Below are 21,831 nucleotides of genomic sequence, written 5' to 3'. Positions count from 1 at the left end.
TGTCCAGATAATGTTCTCCTATGTGATGTGCCATTGTGACAACAGTTGGCCTCCAGCTCAATAACAATGAGCTTTCGTTCACACAGCTTTGTCTGGGATCACACTGGCATCATTCTGAAACTGCAGCACATTCCCAGCCTTGTCGTAACTAATATTTGTTAATGAATAACTGCTAATAACCTGATAACTTTTAATATCTTTTTGCTCTACCAGTAAACTTTGAAACACTTCTAAAGACTTACAATTTCTTATAATTGTGAGTAGTTAAAAACAAAAAAAAGTGTTCTTCTTTCAATATCAGTGACTTCTTTGTTTCCCTCTGCTAGCATCTTTTAAATACGTTAAGGGCAACTAGGGACTGGCAATAAATGCTGGTACAGCCAGCGACGTCCACATCCCACAAATGAGTAAATAAAAAAAGTGAGAAAATACTCATCAACCAATCACTTATCCTTCTGTTGTGATGTCATCTTTTATTTGTCTTGAAATGTGCACAGAGGTTTTCACAGGATTGAATGTCCTTTGGTTTTCTGTCTCTTACTGCCAGTTTTTCTACTTCTGCTAAAATGGAGGCTGAGAAAGATAGAAAAGGAAGTTGTTGAATTGATTAGTCATATCCTTCTCAGTAGTGAAATTGTAGGTAGTTTTGAGTTCTTGGTGAATTGATGTATCTTCCATTTGCTTTTCACTATGTGTTCTCTTCCAAGATGTTGAGAAAAAAAATCGAAAGAGAGAGAGAGAGACAGAGTAAGCTTTCTCATTCTGCTGTTACAAAAAATATTGTCCTCTCTCTGCTGTGGCCAAAAGTAATTGCCTGAAATTCATTTTATTTATTCATTCCCATGTCTGACTTCATTGTTTGCATAAACTAGATTGGTAAGCTTCCCGCATTCAAGAAGGAGAGAATACATGCTGAGTGAGACACCGCCTGAATGAGGATCTAGTGCAGAGGGGAAGAGGTGTTTTTGCTTGCTTTTTTGGCTTATAGTTGTGAGGTTTTTTTTTAGAAACAGGATAAATTGATTCCCAGGACCGGGAATCAGCACAGAACAAAGAGTGACCTCTAACAGATCATCAAATTAGTGAGCCTCAGCGTGAGCTCAAAGAACAACATCTTATTTTCCGCTTGGGGACCCTGCAGCATCTGGGACTCAAAATTGAGTTCACTAGCTTTAGAGCCTGACTCCATCCTTCCATGTTTTATTACACACCCCAAATCGAGTCCTATTATGACATGGGTCACTGTTGGCTCAGTCACCTATTCTCACGTACTCCTAGGTCCATTATTACGTTATATGGGCTGCATTCAGTACACACTTTGCACACAAAACAAAACTTTTCACTGTATCTCAGTACATGTGACAATAATAAATCAAATCAAAATTTCTTGTGTTGGTATGTTTCTTTGTCACTATAGATAATGCCATCAGGACTTAACCTGAAGGTTGAAGATGGGAAGGGGAGCAGGGCTATTGCGGGTGTGGGGTGGTAGAGATGGAGATGAGTTCAGTGTCAGCTTCCCTGATCAGGCAAAACTTGCAATGTGACACAGCTGTGCTGGGAGTTTATTTTTCTGGTTTTCCAGTGAGGAAGGAAAGGCAGACATCCTCCTTTGGGTCTAACAAGTTTGTTGATCAGGTCCAGATTTGACAGATAATGAGAGGTGATGGCCAAGTGGTACTATCACTATACTGTTAATCCAGAGACCCAAATAAAGTTCTGGAGACCCAGCTTTGAAACCCACCATGGCAGATGAATTCAATAAAATATCTGGAATTAAAAGTCTGATAATGACCATGAAACTTTTGTGGATTGTTGAGAAAAAAAAACCCTATCTGATTCACTGATGGTGTTCAGGCAAGGAAATCTGCCACCCTTATCTGGTTTGGCCTATGTGTAACTCCAGACCTACAGTAATGTGGTTGAATCTTAACCTGCTCTCTACTCAACTGGGATGGGCAGTAAATGCTAGCCCAGCTAGTTTTTCCTACATCTTGTGATCAAATTTAAAAGAAAAAGTCCATAGCATTATTTGAAGGAGCCTCTGCAATTGGATATCAGCAGAAGGTGCATTTGATGCCAGTCAATAGGATCACGACATTTCTCATTTCCACTTTCCTACCCTTTCCCTGTAAGGCTTGATTCCTGACTGATCAAGGTTCCTGTCCTAGATACTCCCATGGTGGGGGATGAATCCTCTAAATGCTTACCCTGTCAAGCCTGTTTGGAATCCTACATATTCCAATGACATCACCTCTTATACTTTCAAGTTTCCAAATGGTGGTGCCCACACGTTGGGTCGTGTTTGGGCTGAGCCCATCCGCTCCAGGCCAGCCATATTGTTATTCTCTCTCTCTTTTTCGTCTTTTTCTTTCTTTTTCTTCATGTTCGTGACTTTGCAGGGGGGCCGGAGCGGTGTCGGTGGACTTCCAGAATGGCAGCAGGGCATCGGCTGCAGCAATGATAGAGTGGGAAACCCTGACTTCTTGCGCACAATGCGTGGACTCCTGGGACGACAGCGAGGCATTGGCTGCAGCAATGGTGACTTGGGGATTTGAGGCTGCCGTATGCCCGGATTGTGAACTGTTTTGGCATCGGGGGCAGATCATTGACTGCAGTGGTGTCGGTGCCTGGAGTGGGGTCTCCTGGTTAAAGTAGGCCCAGAGCAGGGACCTTGCAGAAGTCCTGGAGCCGTTTTTGGGATCCTGGCCGATGAAGATGAACTCTATTTGAGTACTTTCTTTTTATTCTTTTCTACCTGAAAACGGAGCTAGATTGTGGCAACAGAGCAGTGTTCACTCGATCTCCTTAGATGTATGTGACAATAAATCATTCATTCACTTCCTCTGCTTTATCACATTCCTTGACCATTTGAGGTCTCCTGCATGCCTGTTCACCTCTCTATAAATATCAGGTCCTATGTTTCAGCAAATACTTTATTGATTGAAAAGCATTTTAGAATGATCTGAGGTTGTGAAAAGCGTAATATCAGTGTCCTGCAAACTTTTTATTAACTCGCACTTATGGGTTCATCAAATGTTCCAATCAAGAGGTCGATATAATCAATGCAGAACACACAGTAAGTAATAGAAACATAATGCATGGGGTATACACATCACTGTTATACTTTAATTACAGCATAAATCACTTAAATAATAGTGCAACTTTACCTTAAATAAAACTTACTGGTAGAGAGCCTTCTCATGAGCACCCTCAACTGACAAGTTGGATGTCACGGAGATCTCAATGGTTCTGTAAACACCCGGTATTTCAGGTATACAATTTTTGCTGGTTTTTTGAGAGTGGGTGTTAAAACAAAGTTTGCTGAAACTAATTCTTTCTTTCGTTATGTTCTTTTAAAAACATTTAAAAAAGCTTTGACACAAAAGGTTGAACAAGAACAGAAGTAGAAGCGTGCCAGACCCACTGAGTAGATTAGGCAGATGGATGGTTAAAGCTGAATCACTAATATTCTTTTGTCCGCTGATGCTGCCTGACTTCCTAAATATTCCTAGTATTTTGGTGTTATGCTTTCACTACTGTGTCTTTGATACCTTTAGGAATGGTTAACTATTCACAACCAATTAAGCAAATTTGAAAATGTCGTAGCCTCACATCTTTTAAAATTTGCCCCCATTAGCCAAAAAAAAGTGCCGGATTTCTACTCAATAGTTAGCAGGTGGTGTACCCGGGTAAGTCCCCTGATTATTATGAAATGCCTTGGCTAGTTCTCACTGCACAAATAGATTGGCATTGATTCAATGACCTGCAAATGAATCACTTGGCACACCAAAAATACCACAGACACTGTTCAGCAACTAAGTTACAAGCTTCATCAGGCAATATGAGATGAAGCACTCGGGCTCAATGAACCTGCGAAAAATCAAACCTGTTCTGCACATTAACATTAGAACTAGTTAGTGTTCTGCTTTAAGTTTTGGCAAAGATCAACTCTAAGTGAGAGTAGGTACTGTAGAACTTTGCTGGTTCAGGTGGGTAACTTTAAGGCACATGGTTTTCCTGATGTGCTAGCTTGATTGAAGATTGTTTGCATCTCATTCTTGAAACTTCTGCTTCCAGCAAGTTGAGGTACAGACCTACTCAGCATACTACAAGGTAGCAGTACATCCAAAAGCTGTTCATCAAAGCATTTAGTGTATGTTTGTTCAAATTCCATCCAAAAGCGCCACCACCCATCTCAAATACCCCACCCCCTCAAACCACCCTTTCAGAATCACAGAAATGTTACAGCCCAGAAGAAGGCTGAAATAACTCCACAGAGGCTGGTATCCTGTCACCAAGTCACCCTTTATTTACTCATGGTAAGTCCTTGACACTGATCCAGCTTCTTCAGAGCTCGCTCTTTGAGTGAACAGGATGTCTGACACTCCTGTTTATATCTGTCAGTCAGAGCTCCCTGATTGGGCTGTTAGTCTGGTCCAATCAGGGAACTCCTATTCTATGAGGTCCACCTGGCTGGTCTCATTGCAGTCACTACAGAGGGCATTCTGTCTATTGTGTCTGAACTGACTCTTCAAATGAGTATAATTACCTACTGCCAATCTCCTACTGTTTCCTCACATCCCTGCACATTATTTCTTTCCAAATGATCATCTAGTGCCCTTGTGAATGCTTCAGTTGAACCTCCCTTTACCAGAACTCCAGGCAATGCATTCCACACCCTAACTACTCACTGTGTAAAAATGTTTTTTTGTCTCACCTCTCATTTGCTTCATTTGCAAATCATTTTAAATCTGCGCCCCTCTGGTTCTTGTTCTTTTTATGAAATGAAACAATTTCTCCTATCTACCCTATCAGCATTTGTCCCTGTTTTGAAAACCCCAGTCAGATTTCCTCTTAGCCTTCTTCTCTCCAAGGGAGAACAGTCCCAACTGCTCTAATCTATCTTAATAAATATTTTTCATCCCTGAAGCCACTGTTGTAAATCACTGTGCATCCTCTCTGATGCATTCATGTCTTTCCTATAACGTAGTGCCCAGAATTATGCATAATATTCCTGCTGTGGTCTAACAATTGTCTAAGCATGTTAGATTTACTACTCGCTCTTATACTCTTATATATGTTCCTATTAATAAAGCCTAAGACCAAAAGCGTTACCTCACATTGATTGCATGTACCACCTATCAGTCCCCTTCACCAACTTGCCTGTGTCCCTTTAGAGTTCAGCAGTATTATCCTGAATTTACAATTTTTCCAAGTTTCTTATCATGAGCAAACTTTGAAAGTGTCCCCTGCACATCAAGATCTAGATCGTATACATAGGAAAAAGCAAGGACCCCATTGTCAACCCTTGGAGAGTTCCACAACAAAGCAATCTCCAGCCTAAAAAAAATTCATTGATCACTTTTCTTTCTACTCTCTGTTTCCAATCGCTCACCCAATTTTGTATTCATTTTGCTACTGACTCTTTTATTCAATGATGTATAACTTCCTACACAATCCTATTGTGTGACACTGTATCAAACGTCTTTTCGAAGTCTATGCACATTACCGCATTGAGCCTTCTGTTACTAAATTCCAGAAATTTAGTTAAACTTGATTTCCCCTTTAGAAATCCATGATGATTCTTCCTAACCAACCTACCTTTTTCCTTGTAACTACTAATTCTATCCTGAATCATTCTTTCTAGAAGCTTCATCACCATCAAGATTAAACTGACTGCATTGCAATTGCTGAACTTATCTTTATAATTTTTTCTTCAACAAGACAATGTTTGCAATGAAAATGAGTACAAAAGCAGTTAATTGTCATGCATTGTCAGGAGAGGCAGTGATGTGTCTTCAGTGAGTGAACACAGAGGGCAGGAAGGGTTAGTAGTTTGGGAGGATGAGGAAAGTGAGAGCCCTTGCATGGACATGATGCATGCAGTATTGATAGTTGTAGTCTATCTACCTTGGTGACATTTTTGTGTAGTGGCAGACTTAGAGAGAGAATGCTGACCCTTAGTGTGTGACTAGCAGAATGGAAGGTCTCCACATTAAGACTTGTGGATTATGGAGGATCACTGACCTCCTTGCTGCCTGGTCCTTTTTACTTGGGACACAGCACTGACCCACTTTGCAATTTGTGTACAGGCTAGGTCAGTCTCTTGGCATGGTCTCTTTTTGCAGTCAGCAAGGAACAGAACTACGCTTGTCTCCAACACTCGGTCCACCAAGCTACTCCAGATCACTGCCCTGGAAGTGAGGAACTAGTGTGTCTTTTCTCTGACGCATACACAGGGTTGGATCAGATTAGCTTGAGAGAGGTTATTCCTGGTTTGCAGCATCTGAAGCAGTGTGAAGTTTAACTTTAAATATGGTGCTGGATTGTGAAGGCTGGATATTCTTGCCAGTAGTGAGCATTGTGATTCTTTGAGAGCCATGCCCAAAGACCAGTTGCATTATTAGTGAGGTGAAAATTGGAAGATTGTGTGAGAAAATTGCCCCAGGCCATTGCAGACCAGATGCCATGAAACTCTCACTTTATCCCACTTGAAATAAAAACCTGAAATTTCAATCTATGGATTTTATTGTGGTGAATAGTGAAGGCCATGTAGACACGACTCATGACAAAGGCATTCTCAGAATTGTACACAATGTTCCTGACCATGGAAAGTCTTCCTCACTAATATCTGGGGACTTCTGACTAAATTTGGAGAAGTGTCCCACAGCCTTACCTTTCCTGTAATTTCTCCAGCTGCTGCTTAGACATCTAAGGTAAATGCACAGTAGATCCTGCAGAAACTGGAACTGAATACATTTGCAGGGCATCGGGATGCCAGTTGGTGTGCATGGACTTTTGGAGCATCTGCGCACCTTAGAGGGAATATTGTCATGAGCTAGTCAAGCAACAGAGTGACAAAGTCATATTCACACAACCCTCCAGCAACATCTCTAATTATGTCCCATTCCAATGATAGGACAACCCCACCAAAGGTTGTACAGCTGTATACAGTATGTAGTGGTCATGTGGTCCTCAACATTGACTTTGGACTCCAGGAAGTCTCATGACATCGGATCAAATGTGAGCAATTAACCCTCCTACGGTTTACCACCTTCTGCCCTCCTTGACTGATGAATCAGTATTCCTCCATAATGAGCGCCATGTTCGAAGAAGTGTGGAGGGCAGAAAGGATATGCTGTGGGTTTGGAACTCCAAACTCCGACAACAGGAGTTTTTGAGTTGTCATTACTGACTGTGCTGACCAAGTCTGGATGGACATAGTTGTCAGTCAGGATTATTTTTGCAGTCTCCATCTACAGCAGAACAAATATGTGGAAAAAGCTACTTGATCTTGTATTCACAAATCTACCTCTCATTAAAGCATCTGCCCTTGACAGTGCTAGTAGATCATCACACAGTCCTTATGGAAAGAAAGTTCTATCTTTACACTGCAGACATCCCCCATCATGCTGTGTGCCTCTATCACACAAAATCAGGTAGCTTCGTAACAGAACTGGCAATTCAAGGCTGAGTATCCAGAGATGTTGTGGGCCATAAGCAGCTGTATAATTTTATTCCATCACAATCTCTAATCTCATGGCCCACCAAATTCCTCACTATACCATTGCAATCACACCAGGAGATCAGCCCTGTTCATTGAGGAGAGTAAAAGATCATGTCAGGAGCAGTGAATTGTACCTAAAAATGAGGTGACAACCTAGTAAAGTTATAATAAACATGCATGTTAAACAATGGAAGCAACAGATTGCAGACAAAGCTAAGAAAATGGATCAGACCAAAGCACTGCAGTTGAGAATGCTGTTGAACAATTAAATGATTAAAGAAGAGAACGATTTATGAGTATTCCCATGCTCAATGATAACAGACCTCAGCATGGCCTAATGGTATCTTCGCTGGAATGTTAATCCAGAGACCCATGTAATGTTCTGGGGATCCAGCTTCAAATCCTGTCATGGCAGACGGTGGAATTTAAATTCAATAGAAAATAAATCTCTAGTATTAAGAATCTAATGATGAACATGAAACTGTTGTCAATTGTTGGAAAAACCCATCTGGTTCATTGATGTCCTTTAGGAAATAAAATCTGCCTTCCTTACCTGGTCTGGCCTCCAAGTGACTCCAGATCTGCAGCAATGTGGTTGACTCTCAACTGCCCTCTGGGCAATTAGGATGGGCAACAAATACTGCTCTAGTCAACGACGCCCTCATCCCATGAATGAATTAAAAAAAAAACCTGACTGCAAAACATAAGAGGGAAGTATTTGCAACCACCTTCGGCTAGAAATGCCCATCATCACTGGCACAAATCTTTGGGCATTGGGGTTCACTCCATTTGACATAAGAAAATGCCAGAGTACATTGGAGCTAACAAAGGCAATGGTCCTGACAACTTTGCAGGTGTACTGCTAAAATGCTCCAAATTAACCACACCCAAGCCAAACTATTCCACAGATACAATACTGGCACCTACCTAAAATAGGCTGCAGAATTTCCAAATCTGCAACTTCTACTAACTCACAAGATGAGGGCAACAATGCAACATAGCATGACATCCAAGTTTCCCTTAAAGTCACACATCATCCTTACTTGACCATTACCGTTCCTTCACTGCTGCTACACTGATATCCTGGAACTCTGTTCCTTATAGCACTGTAGATGTAGCTACACTATTTAGAATGCAGTTGTTGAAGAAGGTGGGTCATTACCACCATCTTGTGAGTAATTAGGAATGGGCAATAAATGTTATATGCTGGCAAAGTTCATATCCCATGAATGAATAAAGCATACAATAGTAGCATGATTATTTTAAATAAGAAATAATTTTGCTCTCCTATTTAGGCAATGCTAATATGAGTTATCATCCCAGTCTTGTAAGTTGACTTCAGTTCATCGCACTTATTTTCCACAGACAGGCGAATGAGGAGTACCAAGTGCTGGCAAACTCATGGCGGTATTCATCTGGATTTTCTAATAAGTTGTTCTTCACTGTGGTGGACTATGATGAAGGAGCAGATGTATTTCAGCAGGTATGGATTTTGTTGTGCTTTGTCACTATCAACCAGTGATTCATGGTGGCTTTTGTTCAAAAGATTATTTTAAATCCAGAAGAGGTAAGAGTGTGGATATATTCAAAAACAGATTACTTTGATTATTGAAAAGATAATATATACAATTGAAAACCAAGTGGAGAAATTTGGCCCCTAGCTAACTGTTTCAAGCCTGAGAGATAGGCAATGATTAATTAAATATCAGAAACTGGGCTTGTCGAAATTCAGGCTGGTATGTAAATACATGAGATGCCTGTCACCTCAAAGAGGTGAAAGGTTGTTTCAATACAGAAACCTGGGTCCTCCAAAAATTGTTGGAAACCCTGTAAAACAATTCATGTGCAAATGGAAAAAGTTTACACTGAGCCAGCTCTTTCTGGCTCTATTTTCCAAGTTCTGAGCAACATAAATGTCAGGTTTTCTCCTAAATCAGCTGCCTTGTGCTATTTATGTCCTGTATCTCATGGTCAGTAGTGAATCAGGACAGTCATCTCTTAGTTTGAAGAAAGCTGCTCGTAAAAGTTTTCGCAGTCCTTCCCTTTCAGCTTAAAATTTCAAATAGCAAAATATATAATTATTACTGACTAAATATAAACTAAACTAAAAGTAAACAATCTTGTTTTTTAAGTAACAGGTATAGCTTATATTATTTTTCAAAATGTGTAAAATTACTTGATGACTCTAGTGAAAGTTGACAATCCACAAATATAAAACTAGGTTTTTAGGTAAAGTGAGGATGTTTTAACCAGCAAGCTTGAAGATAGTGTGCCGTTGTAGTTTAAGCAGCTGCCTTGCTTCTGAGTCAGGGATTTGTGTGTTCAAGTCCGGTTTCAGACATGATGACAAGCAATAAGCTGATATTTTTGCGCAGTAATATGGGACTGCTGCAGTTTTCATATTAAGATGTTGGTAGCCTCATCTGCCCTTTCAATTGAACACAAAAGATCTCAGGACACTATTTTGAAAGTAAGAAGAGGCGATCTTCTGAGTGATTCAATATTCATACCTTACCCAACATCACAATATCATTGTTTGTGGGAACTTGCTGCACACAAACATGCTCCCAACATTTCTACTTTACAATTACTACATTTTAAAAGTACTTAATTAGCTGTAAAATCATAGATCATAGAATCCCTACAGTATGGAAACAGGCCCTTCGCCCCAACAAGCCCACACCAGCCGTCAGAGCATCCCACCCAGACTCATCCCCCTATAAATCACCCAATCTACACATCCCTGAACACTACAGACAATTTAGCATGGCCAATTCACCTAACCTGCACATCTTTGGACTGTGGGAGGAAACCGGATCACCCAGAGGAAACCCATGCAGGGAGAATGTGCAAACTCCACACAAGGGTGAAATTGAACCTGGGTCCCTGGCGCTGTGAGGCAGCAGTGCTAACCACTGAGTGACCATGCTGCCCATGTTTCAAAAATATTTTGAAATGGTCTGTCATCTCAAGTATGTATGTGCCATATAAATGCAAGTCTTTGTTTTCTTTCAGTTACGCCTTGTTCAATAGAGTGTAACTTTTACAAGTGGTTTATAACAGTGAAGTCTTATGGTTTATGGTAGTTGGTGACTTTGTGGGAAGGCCAAGCTGTTGTGCCTAACCGTGGTGTAAGGGTTGATAGGGTGGGCCTGATGGATTCAGCAGATAGGTGTTAAGGCACTCATTTTCCTGGATTCTGATCCACAGCCTTGCCGTAGATGTAGTTGCCAGGTTTCCCAAGGATCAGGAAACCTGCTCAACGATGATAAAGCTAAAAAGCTAAATACCATGAGGCTGTATGTTTTAAAAAAAATACATTTTAGATTTGAACATTACACCTCATAATTTCCTGTTTCAAATCCGATTGCTCTTGTCCCCTTATCATCGTTTTTGCTCCCACAGAGAACAAAGAGGTATTAACTTGAACTTGTCCTTAGCCAAAATTTTAAGTAGAACTTTTAACTATCTTGCCTACACCACTCCCAAGATTATCTTCTTAATAGATGACTAAAATAATGTCCATGAGAATAAACTTGACATCATTAAGGAAATTAAAACTATCTGATAAAGATGACTAATTATAGTTTAATAAAATAAAAATGTAAGAAATAAGAGTAGTGGTGGACCATATGGCTTGTCAGCCTGCTATGCTATTCAATTACAATCTACTTTCCCTTGTCTCTTGCTACCTGAGATTCTAACAAATTCTAACAAATAAAAAAATTCTAAGGGATCTACTATCTATGGTTAACTGAAAAGTTTGAAGATAATCAGACATAAAGAAAAGATGCACACTACTGCCATCATAGATGTCAGGTCAGAAGACTGGACAGAATATTAAAAAACACAGATTTACTAGCAGATTGATAAGGAGGGAAGAATTTGAGTATGAGAGAAAGTTAGGCAAAAATATAAAAACAGATAGGGAAAATTTGTTCAGATGTTTAAAAATAAATTAACAAGGTAAATGGTGGTTCTGTAAAAGATGATTCTGAAAAAGTAGTAATGAAAGATAAAGAGATGGCAGATGAGTTGAACAGATACTTTGCGTCAGTTTTCACTAGAGAGGATGCAAGTAATATCCTGGAAATAGCAATAGACCAGGAATTGAAAAGAAGAGAGGAACTCAAGAAAGTTGTAATAACCATGGAAATAATGCTGATTAAACTGTTCAAACTGCGAGTTGATAAGTCCCTGGGTCCTGATTCATTTTGTCTTAGGGTCTTAAAAGAAGTAGCCAGTGAAATAGTTGACGTGTATCCACAGTTCTTTGTTTTAATTTGAACTAGTTGATGTGTTGGTTTTAATTTTTGGGAAATCAGATTCAAGGAAGCTTCCTTTAGATTGGAATATAGCTGATGTAACTCCTTTATTCAAAAAGGGAGGAGGCAGAAAGCAGGAAACTACCCAGGCCGATTAGCTTAAAATCTGTCATAGAGAAAATGTTAGGAGCTATTATTAAATATGCTATTACTGGGCACTTGGATAAGTTCAGGTCATCAGGGAGAACGAACATGGTTTTTCAAAGGGAAATCATGTTTAACCAACTTACTAGAATTCTTTGAAGAAGTAACTTGTGCTGTGGGTAAAGGAGAACCATTGGATGTATTGTACATATATTTTGAGAAGGTATTTGATAAGGTGCCACATCAAGAGTCATTGTGGAATATACAAGGTCATGGTGTAGGCGGTAACATATTGGCAAGGACAGAAGATTGGCTTGCTAACAGGAAGCAGAGATTAGGAATAAATGGGTCTTTTTCAGGCTGGCAGGATGTCACAACATGTATGCCACAGGGGTTGGTGGTTGGGTCTCAAATTCTTTCCAATTTATATAAAGGATTTGGATGAAGTGATGAAAGATATGGCAGCTAAATTTGATGATGACAATAAGATAGATAGTAAAGTGAGTGGTGATGAGGACGTAAGGAGCCTATAAAGGGATCTAGGTAGATTAAATGAGTAGGCAAAGATCTGGCAAATGGAGAACAGTGTGAGAAAATGTGAACATGTCCATTTTTGCAGAAAGAATAATAAAAAAAACAAATTATCTAAAATGTAAGATATTGCAGAGCTCTGAGATGATGTGACTTCACTTGATGAAAGAGCAGCAGTCTGAAAGCTTGTGATTTCAAATAAATCTGTTGGACTATAACCTGGTGTCGTGTGACTTCTGACGTTGTCCATCCCAGTCCAACACTGGTACCTCCACATCATGGTTACTATTCATTTATGATCGTGGATGATTATCCAACTCAGTAGCCTATCCCCACCTTCCCCCTCACTGTTTGATCTCTTTAGCCCCAAGTGCTAGAAGCAACTCCTTAACGAAATTATATAATATTTAGGCCTCAGTTGCTTTTTGTGGTACCAAATTCCACAGCTCACCACTGTGTGGGTGAAGAAATTACTCCTTATCCCAGTCTTAAATGGTTCATCTTGAATTGTCATACAATGACCCTGGTTCTTCGCCCCCCCGATCATTGGGGACATCCTTCCTATAGATACCCTGTCTAGTCCAGTTTGAATTTTAAAGGTTTCAATGAGATGCCCCCCCCTCATTCTTCTGAACTCCAGTGACTATAATATTACCAACTATAAACTCTCCTTGTATGTCCTGTCATCCCAGAAATCAATTTGGCTAACTTTTGCTGCACTCCCTGTTTTACTAGAATATCCTTCCTTGGATAAGGAGTCCAAAACTGCACACAGTATTCCAAGTGTGGTTTCACTAAGGCCCTGTTTATTTCAGAAAGACATTGCTGCCATTGTACTCAAATCCTCTTGCTATGAAGGCCAACAAACCATTTGTCTTCTTGACTGCTTGGTTAGTTATCCACAAATCTTCATCAGGTAAATCTCAGTCTAACTCTTAAGTAACTATCGAACTTTATAAAACTGACACCCACCACTATCTACATAACTAATGGTCCTGGAGCCATTTTCACAAATCTTTTCTGCGTGGTTTCTATTCCCTTAACATATTTCTCAAAGAATTGGATGCAGTATGCCAGTTGAGGCTGAGTTAGTGTTTTATACAAGTTTAACATAGCCATCTTGCTCTTGTACTGTTTGTCCTTACTAACAAAGCCTAGGATACCATATGTATCATTCGCTACTGTTATAACCTGTCCTTTGGCATTGAATGATTTGTGTATATATATGCCATTTCAAATTGCACCCTTTTCTTTTACATTGTCTCTCCACTTTTTTCCGACTGAAATGTATCATCTCACATTCTTCTACATTGAACTTCAACTGCAATTTGTCTGTCCACTCCATCAGCTTGTTCGAATCCTTTTTAAATTTTACACTGCCCTCCTTCATTTCAAAGTGCTTTCAAATTTCAAAATTTTGTATTATCTGCAACACCTCTACAAAGGTGTGTCCTTACTCATGAATTCTATTATTTCCATGATGACTGATGTCAGACTAACTAGCTTGTAGATCCCTATGTTCCCCTTACTTGAAAATCCATTGATACTTTTCTAGAATCTAGGGAATCTTGAACATTTATAACTAATTCGTTCACTATGTTTGGAGCCACCTCTTGTGGAAACTCTCACTAGAGCCCGTTAGATCCTGGAGAATTTGTCCATTTTTACTCCCTTAAGTTTCTGTTACATTTTTCTATTAACATGAATTTTGACTAATTGGATAAATTATGAGTGGTAACTAATCACAAATTCTCATATCTAGCTTTAAACACTGTTTTTGAATGTAGGGTCTGTGTTCTTCATTTTTGCACTGTGCAACAGTTCTTTTTTCATAAGGCATCTTTAAAGCTAAATTATTCTGAAAATGACTTCAGTGAAAAGAAGAATGATTTTAAAAATCACAAATGTATCAGGGAGCTTTCAGTACATGACTAAATTTCAGCACATAATGTTCTAATTTCCAATAAACTGTATGCGATCATTGTGTTCCCCACCTTTTACAGGACAATTAAAGATGGGCAATAACAGCTGTGCTAGCCAGTGACACCCACATCCCCTGTGTTAAAAGATAAGTAATCTAAAACCAGCCATATAGCACAAGGCAGCAATTTTGTAAAATATAACTAAGAGCAGTTCGATCTAATAGAAATCCTTCAAATTTCATTTTTCTTAAGATTATGCGAGCATTTGTATTTAACAGTAATGTGCTTTGGGATATCAGGAGATTGGGATGAATTTTACCAGAAGTTGGCAAAGCATCAATTTCAGGAATTTCTTGCAGGTTTCAATCCATGGACTCTAGTGAAGTTTATCATGCTATTTTCTGAAACTCATCTCATTAGCTTTGCATCATGTCTCTATGGTGTCCTGCTCAGTCTCACCAGAGACAGAAGAACTTGCCACTTTCAGGATTCTCAGAGCCGGCACTATTTTTAAAGCCCAAATGTGTACTGGGTAAATTGTTGCCAGCCATGAGTTGCCCTCCACCTGGGACCTTAGAAGGTGAGCTAAATGGAAATGTTTCTCAAGGCACGTAGATGGCACAGCTTCATTGCAAATACAAGTGTACATTCGTAAATGTACTGCTAGTTAAGAATTGGAACAACATACTAGAATAGTGCACTGGAAATCAGCCAACTATTCCTGGGATCATCATAAATGTTAACTTTACTCAAACTATCCAAAGTCCCCATTCCACAATGATGAACTTCAGTTAAAAGAAAACACTCACCAGGCTTCCATATTTAACAAGAAAATAAATATTTTTTGTGAACAAAATATCTTTGATCACTGGCAAAAGGAACCAGAATTGCTAATGTTTTATTCTCTAACTTTAATTCTGCACCTTCTTAAATTGTTCTCTTCACAAATAGCCAGACATGCAAAGATGGGCAAGACATGGAAAGTAAGGGTGGAGAAAAAAAAACAGTTCAATAGCACTAGACTGGACTCCAGATTCGACGGGTTTTCTTTTGCTTTTTTTTAATTCTTCAATTTTGACTCAAGGTTGTTTGCACACTGGCATTCAGTCTTTCACTCAATGGTTGAGAATTCATTCTTTCAATGCCTCTGAAGGTGTTTCATTCCTTCTTTAGCAGGAGGTTTTCACAGAAAGATGACTGAGTTACTGGAGACTTTCCAGTACATCTCCATAGGAGAGAGAGAGAGAGACAAAGAAAACATTTTGATGCTTTCTCTTTGTAGGCTCAAGAGCCCTGTACTAGCCCCGTAGAAGGTATGATCATAAGGTGATCAATTGCCGTTGTCAAGCAATTGTCTGCTGGTTTAGAACCCAGTGGCTTTGTTCTGTATGCTTTTACTCTCTTTGTTTCAGGAAAAAACAAGACTGAGAGTCCTATACAATGTCCTCCAGTAAACATAATTTCTAAAACAACAGCCATCTGTCTGCACAGTCTCCACGGTTTAATGCAGTTTTTTCCTTTTTCAATCCACAGTCCAAAAATAAAACAAGCGAAAAGATTCAGTCTTTACATGCCCCTACCCTTAGGAGAGATGAAACACAATTTCCAAGACGTATTATTACATCGCATGATATATGACACTTAGCTCCATTCAGCCCTCCTCTCCCTTTATACCAAGACTCCTAGAATCTTTTATCATCTCTTTGGTCTTTAACATATTTCATTACTTTGCATTCGGGACAAGGTATCCGCAACCATCTTGTCTTTACCAGCAATGTGAATAATGTTTAAATTGAATGGTTGAATCAATAGACTTCATCCAAACAGTCTTGCATTTTGAGTTTTAAACTTTTAAATGAATGCTAGAGGATTATGTTCATAATTTAATGTTTCATTGTAACCAAAGCAATGAAGTTTCTTTTTCCACACTGGAGTATTTCATCTGATAGTGGCCGCTGGCTTATCGATTTCTGACTCATCATTTTTCAGTAAGAATGCACTTAACCCAAAGGCACTAGCATAAATTGCCATTTTAGAAGGCTTGATCAAACCAGCCAACACTGGTTCATTTATTCGGATTGTCTTCAGCCTCTGAAAGGTGTTTTATGAATCTGCTGACCATAAGACTTGACTGTTTCCATAATAAATCTATTGCCAGTATGTTGAGGTTGAGCACAAATTTCCTGTAAAATGCAAAAATTTCTAAGAATCTGATGATTTTTTAATTTAGATTCTGAAACAGGGAATTCTATCAGAACCTTCACTTTCACTGTTCTTGGCAAAACTTGCCCTTGTCCTGTGATATATATTAGATAAACATAGAACAGTACAGCACAGGAACAGGCCCTTCAGCCCACCATGTCTGTGCCGACCATGATGCCATTCTAAACTAATCCCATCTGGCTCACATGGTCCATATCCCTCAATTCCCTGCCTGTTCATGAGTCTAAATGCCTCTAAAATGTTGCCGTTGTATCTGCTTCTACCACTTCCTCTGGCAGCATGTTTTAGACACCTACCAAACTCTGCGTTAAAATAAAAACTTGCTTTGTACTCTCCTTTGAACTTTCAACCTATGCTCCCTAGTATTTGACACTTTTACCTTGGGTGGAAAAGCTCTGAATATTCACCCTCTCTGTGTCTTTCATAATTTTATGTACTTCTATCAGGCCACCCTTCAGACTGATGCTCTAGTGAAAACAATCCAAGTGTTTTTTTTTAAATTTTCCTTGTAGCTAATACATTTCAATCCTGGTAAACCTCTTTTGCATTCTCTCCAAAGCCTCCATATCCTCCTTAGTGTTGTTCCCAGAACGGCACACAATACTCCAAATGTGGCCTAACTAAAGTTTTATGTGTTGCAACATGACTTTCTAACTCATACTCAATGCCCTGACCATGACTTGCTCTTGCTTTAGTGAATTTGCTTTTACCGTACTTATACTAGCCAGGTTACCACAATTTCTGAAACAGGCCCTCTAATTGGTTTACGTGTTCATCTAATGTGTTATGATATTATATGACACTGTCTAAATGAACTACACAGTTAGATACTTCAGCTACGACTTGATTCATAAATCTTTGTAATGTGGCTGGGTGTTTTTAAACCCAGAAAGCATGACTCAACATCGATATAATCTATTTGGTGTGATGAAAATGAATATCTCTTGAGTCCTGGATGTTAGTGACACTAGTTAGTACCCCTTCATCTGATCAGTCTTACAAAAGAAATGGGACACTGCCAACCTTACCAATACAAACTTTTAACCAAGGAATTGGGCTTGAATCTGTTTTTGTGACTCCATTTCATTTTCTGTACTCTGTGTGCAATCTAATTGATTCATCTGGATTAGGAACTAACCTCACTGGTAATCTTCAGCTGCTTTGGCTAGGTTCAATCAAGTGATTTTCCAGTATATATTGAATCTCTGTTTCCCCTTGAGCATGTCTGTCTGGGCTGATCTGATAAGGATGTTATTTTATCTGTACTTAGTCTTCTATGTCTGCATCATAAGCTAGCATAGTGCATCAAGGTGTATATTTACAGATTTCCTTATACTTCCAAAGTAACCATACTAAATCTTCCCACTCACCTTCCTCCAAACAAAAAAGAATACTAACTGTCCTGGTATTTCTCTTGGTCAGTTGAACTATAGGAGGTTTGTTTTGGTGAACGCTCTGCCTCCCCTCCAACTTCACTCTTACCATCTCTATCATCCTCCACTACTCTTATGCTCTGACATACTTGCTCCTCCTTATCCTCTTCCTTGCAATGATATTGTATCAATGTTTATATGACATATAAACATTTCTTTGTTCTATGGTCAGAGTATCTATCAAATACTCATTGACCATTGAATTTTACTTTCAGAGGTTCAGCCTGCAAAGGCAATCATACCAATACTTTGTCTCTCTGTGAAGTATTTTAGTTGTAGCGTGTTTGCCTGTCAATTATTTCATTTTTACTGTGAAGTTTTTAAATGCTCTTGTGCTACTTTATATGCACCTCTGAGTATCTCAAGAAACATTGATACATAATCCATCATTGAGGATTCGTCTTTCATTTTAAGCACATTTCTTTAATCAATTTTACTGGACATTTTATCTCATGATCATAAATTAACTCAAAGGGACTAAATCCTGTACGTTCATTTGGGAAAGCTCTGGTAGCAAGAAGCAGTAAGAAATCTCACCCTTTTAAACCACTCCTTTGGGTATTCATGACAATATGCTTTAATTCCTGTTTTGAGAGTCTAATGAAATCTCTCCAAAGCTACCTGTATTTATGGATAATATTCATTAAACTCCAACTGATTTATTTCTAGATTACCCTGGAAGACTTTAGACATAAAGATAGAACCTTGTTTAGATTGTAATTGTCATAAAAGGAAACACTTCTGTAAATTAGATTGTCATAAAACTGGTATGGGTGCTAAAGATGCCAGTTCGATTGCATGTTGAGGTTTTCTTGCGACCTGATACATATAGCATATTTTACATGCTTACACTGAAATGCCAGTTACCGATTATTGAGTTTTTCATATTCTTACGTGTCCTGCCAAAGGAATTTCACCTGTTATACATAATATTTCCCTATGATATCTGGGCAGTACCACTACCTGATGAACAAGTGTTCATTCCTCATTCACAGTGAGGGTGTCTCCACACTCTTTCCATTCCTAATAGCATTCTGAATTTTTCCTGTGCTAGCTTGTTTACCATGGGGTCTGTTTTCTGAGCCTCAATTCTTGAAGATATGGCAAATATTTCCTTTGAATTATCTTTGTCCTTCAGGAATGTTTCAGCTACTCTACCGTCTGTCTTTTGTATTACTTTAAGCTCTGTGGACAAAGTTATGGACTTTGTTCATTGCTGTATTCATTACACTGAATGGAAAAATATCTGGAACTTTTCTTGTGAATGTTCCATTTCTCTAACCTCCCTCGGGCATTATCTGATTGCAGTACCGAGGGTGCGGGTGATTTTGTAGCTGAAGCTGTAACTTTCACTGCATCAAATCATTATCTAAAAGTCAGCTCTGACAATAACTACAACCACTAAGTCTGGATAACAAGTCACACTCTAATTGTATTTTGTTCAATGAAACTCTACATTTATTCCATTAACTCTCACATTTATCTTTGATCTCTCTGGAGAGAAAAATAGGCTCTTCACAGCAAAAGAGTTTGTGTCACTCAATAGAGTTATGGGTTTGGCTGTTTAGTTTGAAGAAAAAAATAATTTCTTTCCATTTGACAAAAATCCTTCATATGTCTCATTGACCCTATCCACCTCACCTGCATTCATTGCACTTTTTACCTCAAGTCTTGTTGTTGTATTTAAAGCTGAACATTGATCTGTGACATTTTACTTTTGAGACCAATTTTTGAATTTTTTTTAATGAATCCAGTAAGTTCCATGGGCTTCGTTCACAAGTTGTAGCATTCTGAATGAAGTCATATTTTATTACAATTGAAGCACTCAGGATTATGATTCACATCCACCCTAGGTACTTCTGTTTCTGATCTGAGGAGGACATCTTGAGGTATTTCCAACAGTCTTTTCACTTTCCTATCCTCTATCCTTCTTGAATTTATGGGGGTGACGGAAAAGAATTTTAGTGTTATTGATCAGCTGATAATCAGCCATTATTGCTGCCTGTCTGGCAGTTGCAACCCTTTGGTCTTCAACATTGATTCTTACTGCAAAAAGTAGCCAGTTTCTAAATTCTTCCAAGAGAATAATCTCTCTCGGGACTTCATAAGGCTTTCAACTTCTAATAGCCACCAATCAAAATTACTTTGCTTAACCCTTTTAAATTGTTAGCGAGGCTGTGGTGAAAGAGGAGAAACTAAAAGGGTTCAGAATTTTGTAAGGAAGAAGTGTTGAATTGATGCACAGTGTGATCAATGGGGCCAGTTCTGGGACATGCTAACTTAGATCATTTCTTTTTCTGTAAATCAATTTTGCTGAACACGGGTAATTTAAAACAGGTCATTAAATCATTGTTTCACTGACGTTACTAAGAGAACAAAACAGCCCTACTCGGGGCTCTACTGGAATCAGGAGTCAATCAAGTCCTGTCTGACTTGTGTCTCTTACAGCTGAGCTCTTGTCATTAACAAGGTAACTTTTTTTTCCTCTCCAATGTTCTCATCCTCTTCTGAGAAGGTCCGCTTGCATCCTCCCAGTTCCTCAGCATCCAGCACATCACCTTGTTGTCTGGTCCAATTGTGCAGAGTACAGCAGGTCAGGGAGATGCAGCATCCCCTATTTGAACTACACAGAAAGACCCTACCACCCCCAGATCATTCCAAGCAATGGAAGTGCACCTTCAATAGTTCTGTTGACTACTCCACCATGGGCCTTAGATGACGCATGGGCAGCGTTGTATCTATACTTTATATCGGTATTGGGGATGTACAATACTATCTGCTCCATCATGGCTCTAGTGTCATGCTGATCGTGAGGATTGACAAATCACATATACCAGTGTCCATGCACAGGAGTGCATATGACTGGTGACCAAGGATCATTCCCTGAGATGTTGTTTGGTGCTAAGCATAATGAAGGCTTCACGCAGCCAGTGATGAGCTGAATGTGTCAGGTACCCACTTTGACTTCCATGCTAAGAATTCTTGACAGCTAGCTTGTTTGGTATGTTTAGTTAGATATGAAATTAAGTATTAATTCGGTTAATTCAACTAATTGAGATGAATTGTGGCATTAACAAGGCCTTCAAACAAGCTGTAATCTCCCTTCTTTGACAATTTGCCAGTGCCTAGCAAAAAGCATGCCTTGCCACTCAGCAATTGCATAAGAAATGCAGTGAGTTTCTCCTGATGTTGAAATGGGCCTCACTGGATTTCTTGTGCGATTCTGCCATATAAGTCATTTTAGCACGCACTGCTCAGGTCCCTGTAAGATTCTGCCCTTTATCTCTGATATTCTCATTTAATTACCAGTGTGTGAGTGCATGTATTTCATGAAGAAATTCCGATCAATTTTGCGATTTATGAAGTACAAACGAAAGCTTAAGATGATTCTAATTAGCTTAGGTAAAATTTTTAATCGTGTGGTTTTATATAATTCAGTCTGTAACATACAAAGATAGTAGGAACTGCAGATGCTGGAAAATCTGAGACAACAAGGTGCAGAACTGGATGAACACAGCAGGCCAAGCAGCATCATAGGAGCAGTAATGCTGACGTTTCGGGCCTAGACCCTTCTTCAGAAATGGGGGAGGGGAAGGGGGTTCTGAAATAAATAGGGAGAGAGGGGGAGGCGGATAGAAGATGGATAGAGGAGAAGATAGGTGGAGAGGAAACAGACAGGTCAAAGAGGTAGGGATGAAGCCAGTAAAGGTGAGTGTAGGTGGGGAGGTAGGGAGGACAGACAGGTCAAGGGGGCGGGATGAGGTTAGTAGGTAGGAAATGGGGGTGCGGCTTGAGGTGGGAGG

The 21,831-nt window shown here is 39.3% G+C and overlaps 1 protein-coding gene across 1 annotated transcript in view; it reads left to right on the top strand.

The window, feature by feature from the left end:
• LOC109929479 (tumor suppressor candidate 3) overlaps positions 1-21,831 on the top strand; it is a 298,117-nt gene that overhangs the window by 110,937 nt on the left and 165,349 nt on the right. The window contains exon 3 of the mRNA XM_048598586.1: positions 8,876-8,993. Coding sequence (XP_048454543.1) covers positions 8,876-8,993 — 118 coding nt within the window. The remainder of the gene's footprint in view (positions 1-8,875; positions 8,994-21,831) is intronic.

This window comes from Rhincodon typus, chromosome 1 (genome assembly GCF_021869965.1).
Source record: "Rhincodon typus isolate 14 chromosome 1, sRhiTyp1.1, whole genome shotgun sequence".
NCBI classification, from domain to species: Eukaryota; Metazoa; Chordata; class Chondrichthyes; order Orectolobiformes; family Rhincodontidae; genus Rhincodon; species Rhincodon typus.
The sequence above is the reverse complement of the archived record's forward strand: the minus strand, read 5'-3'. Positions and strand labels throughout refer to the sequence as shown.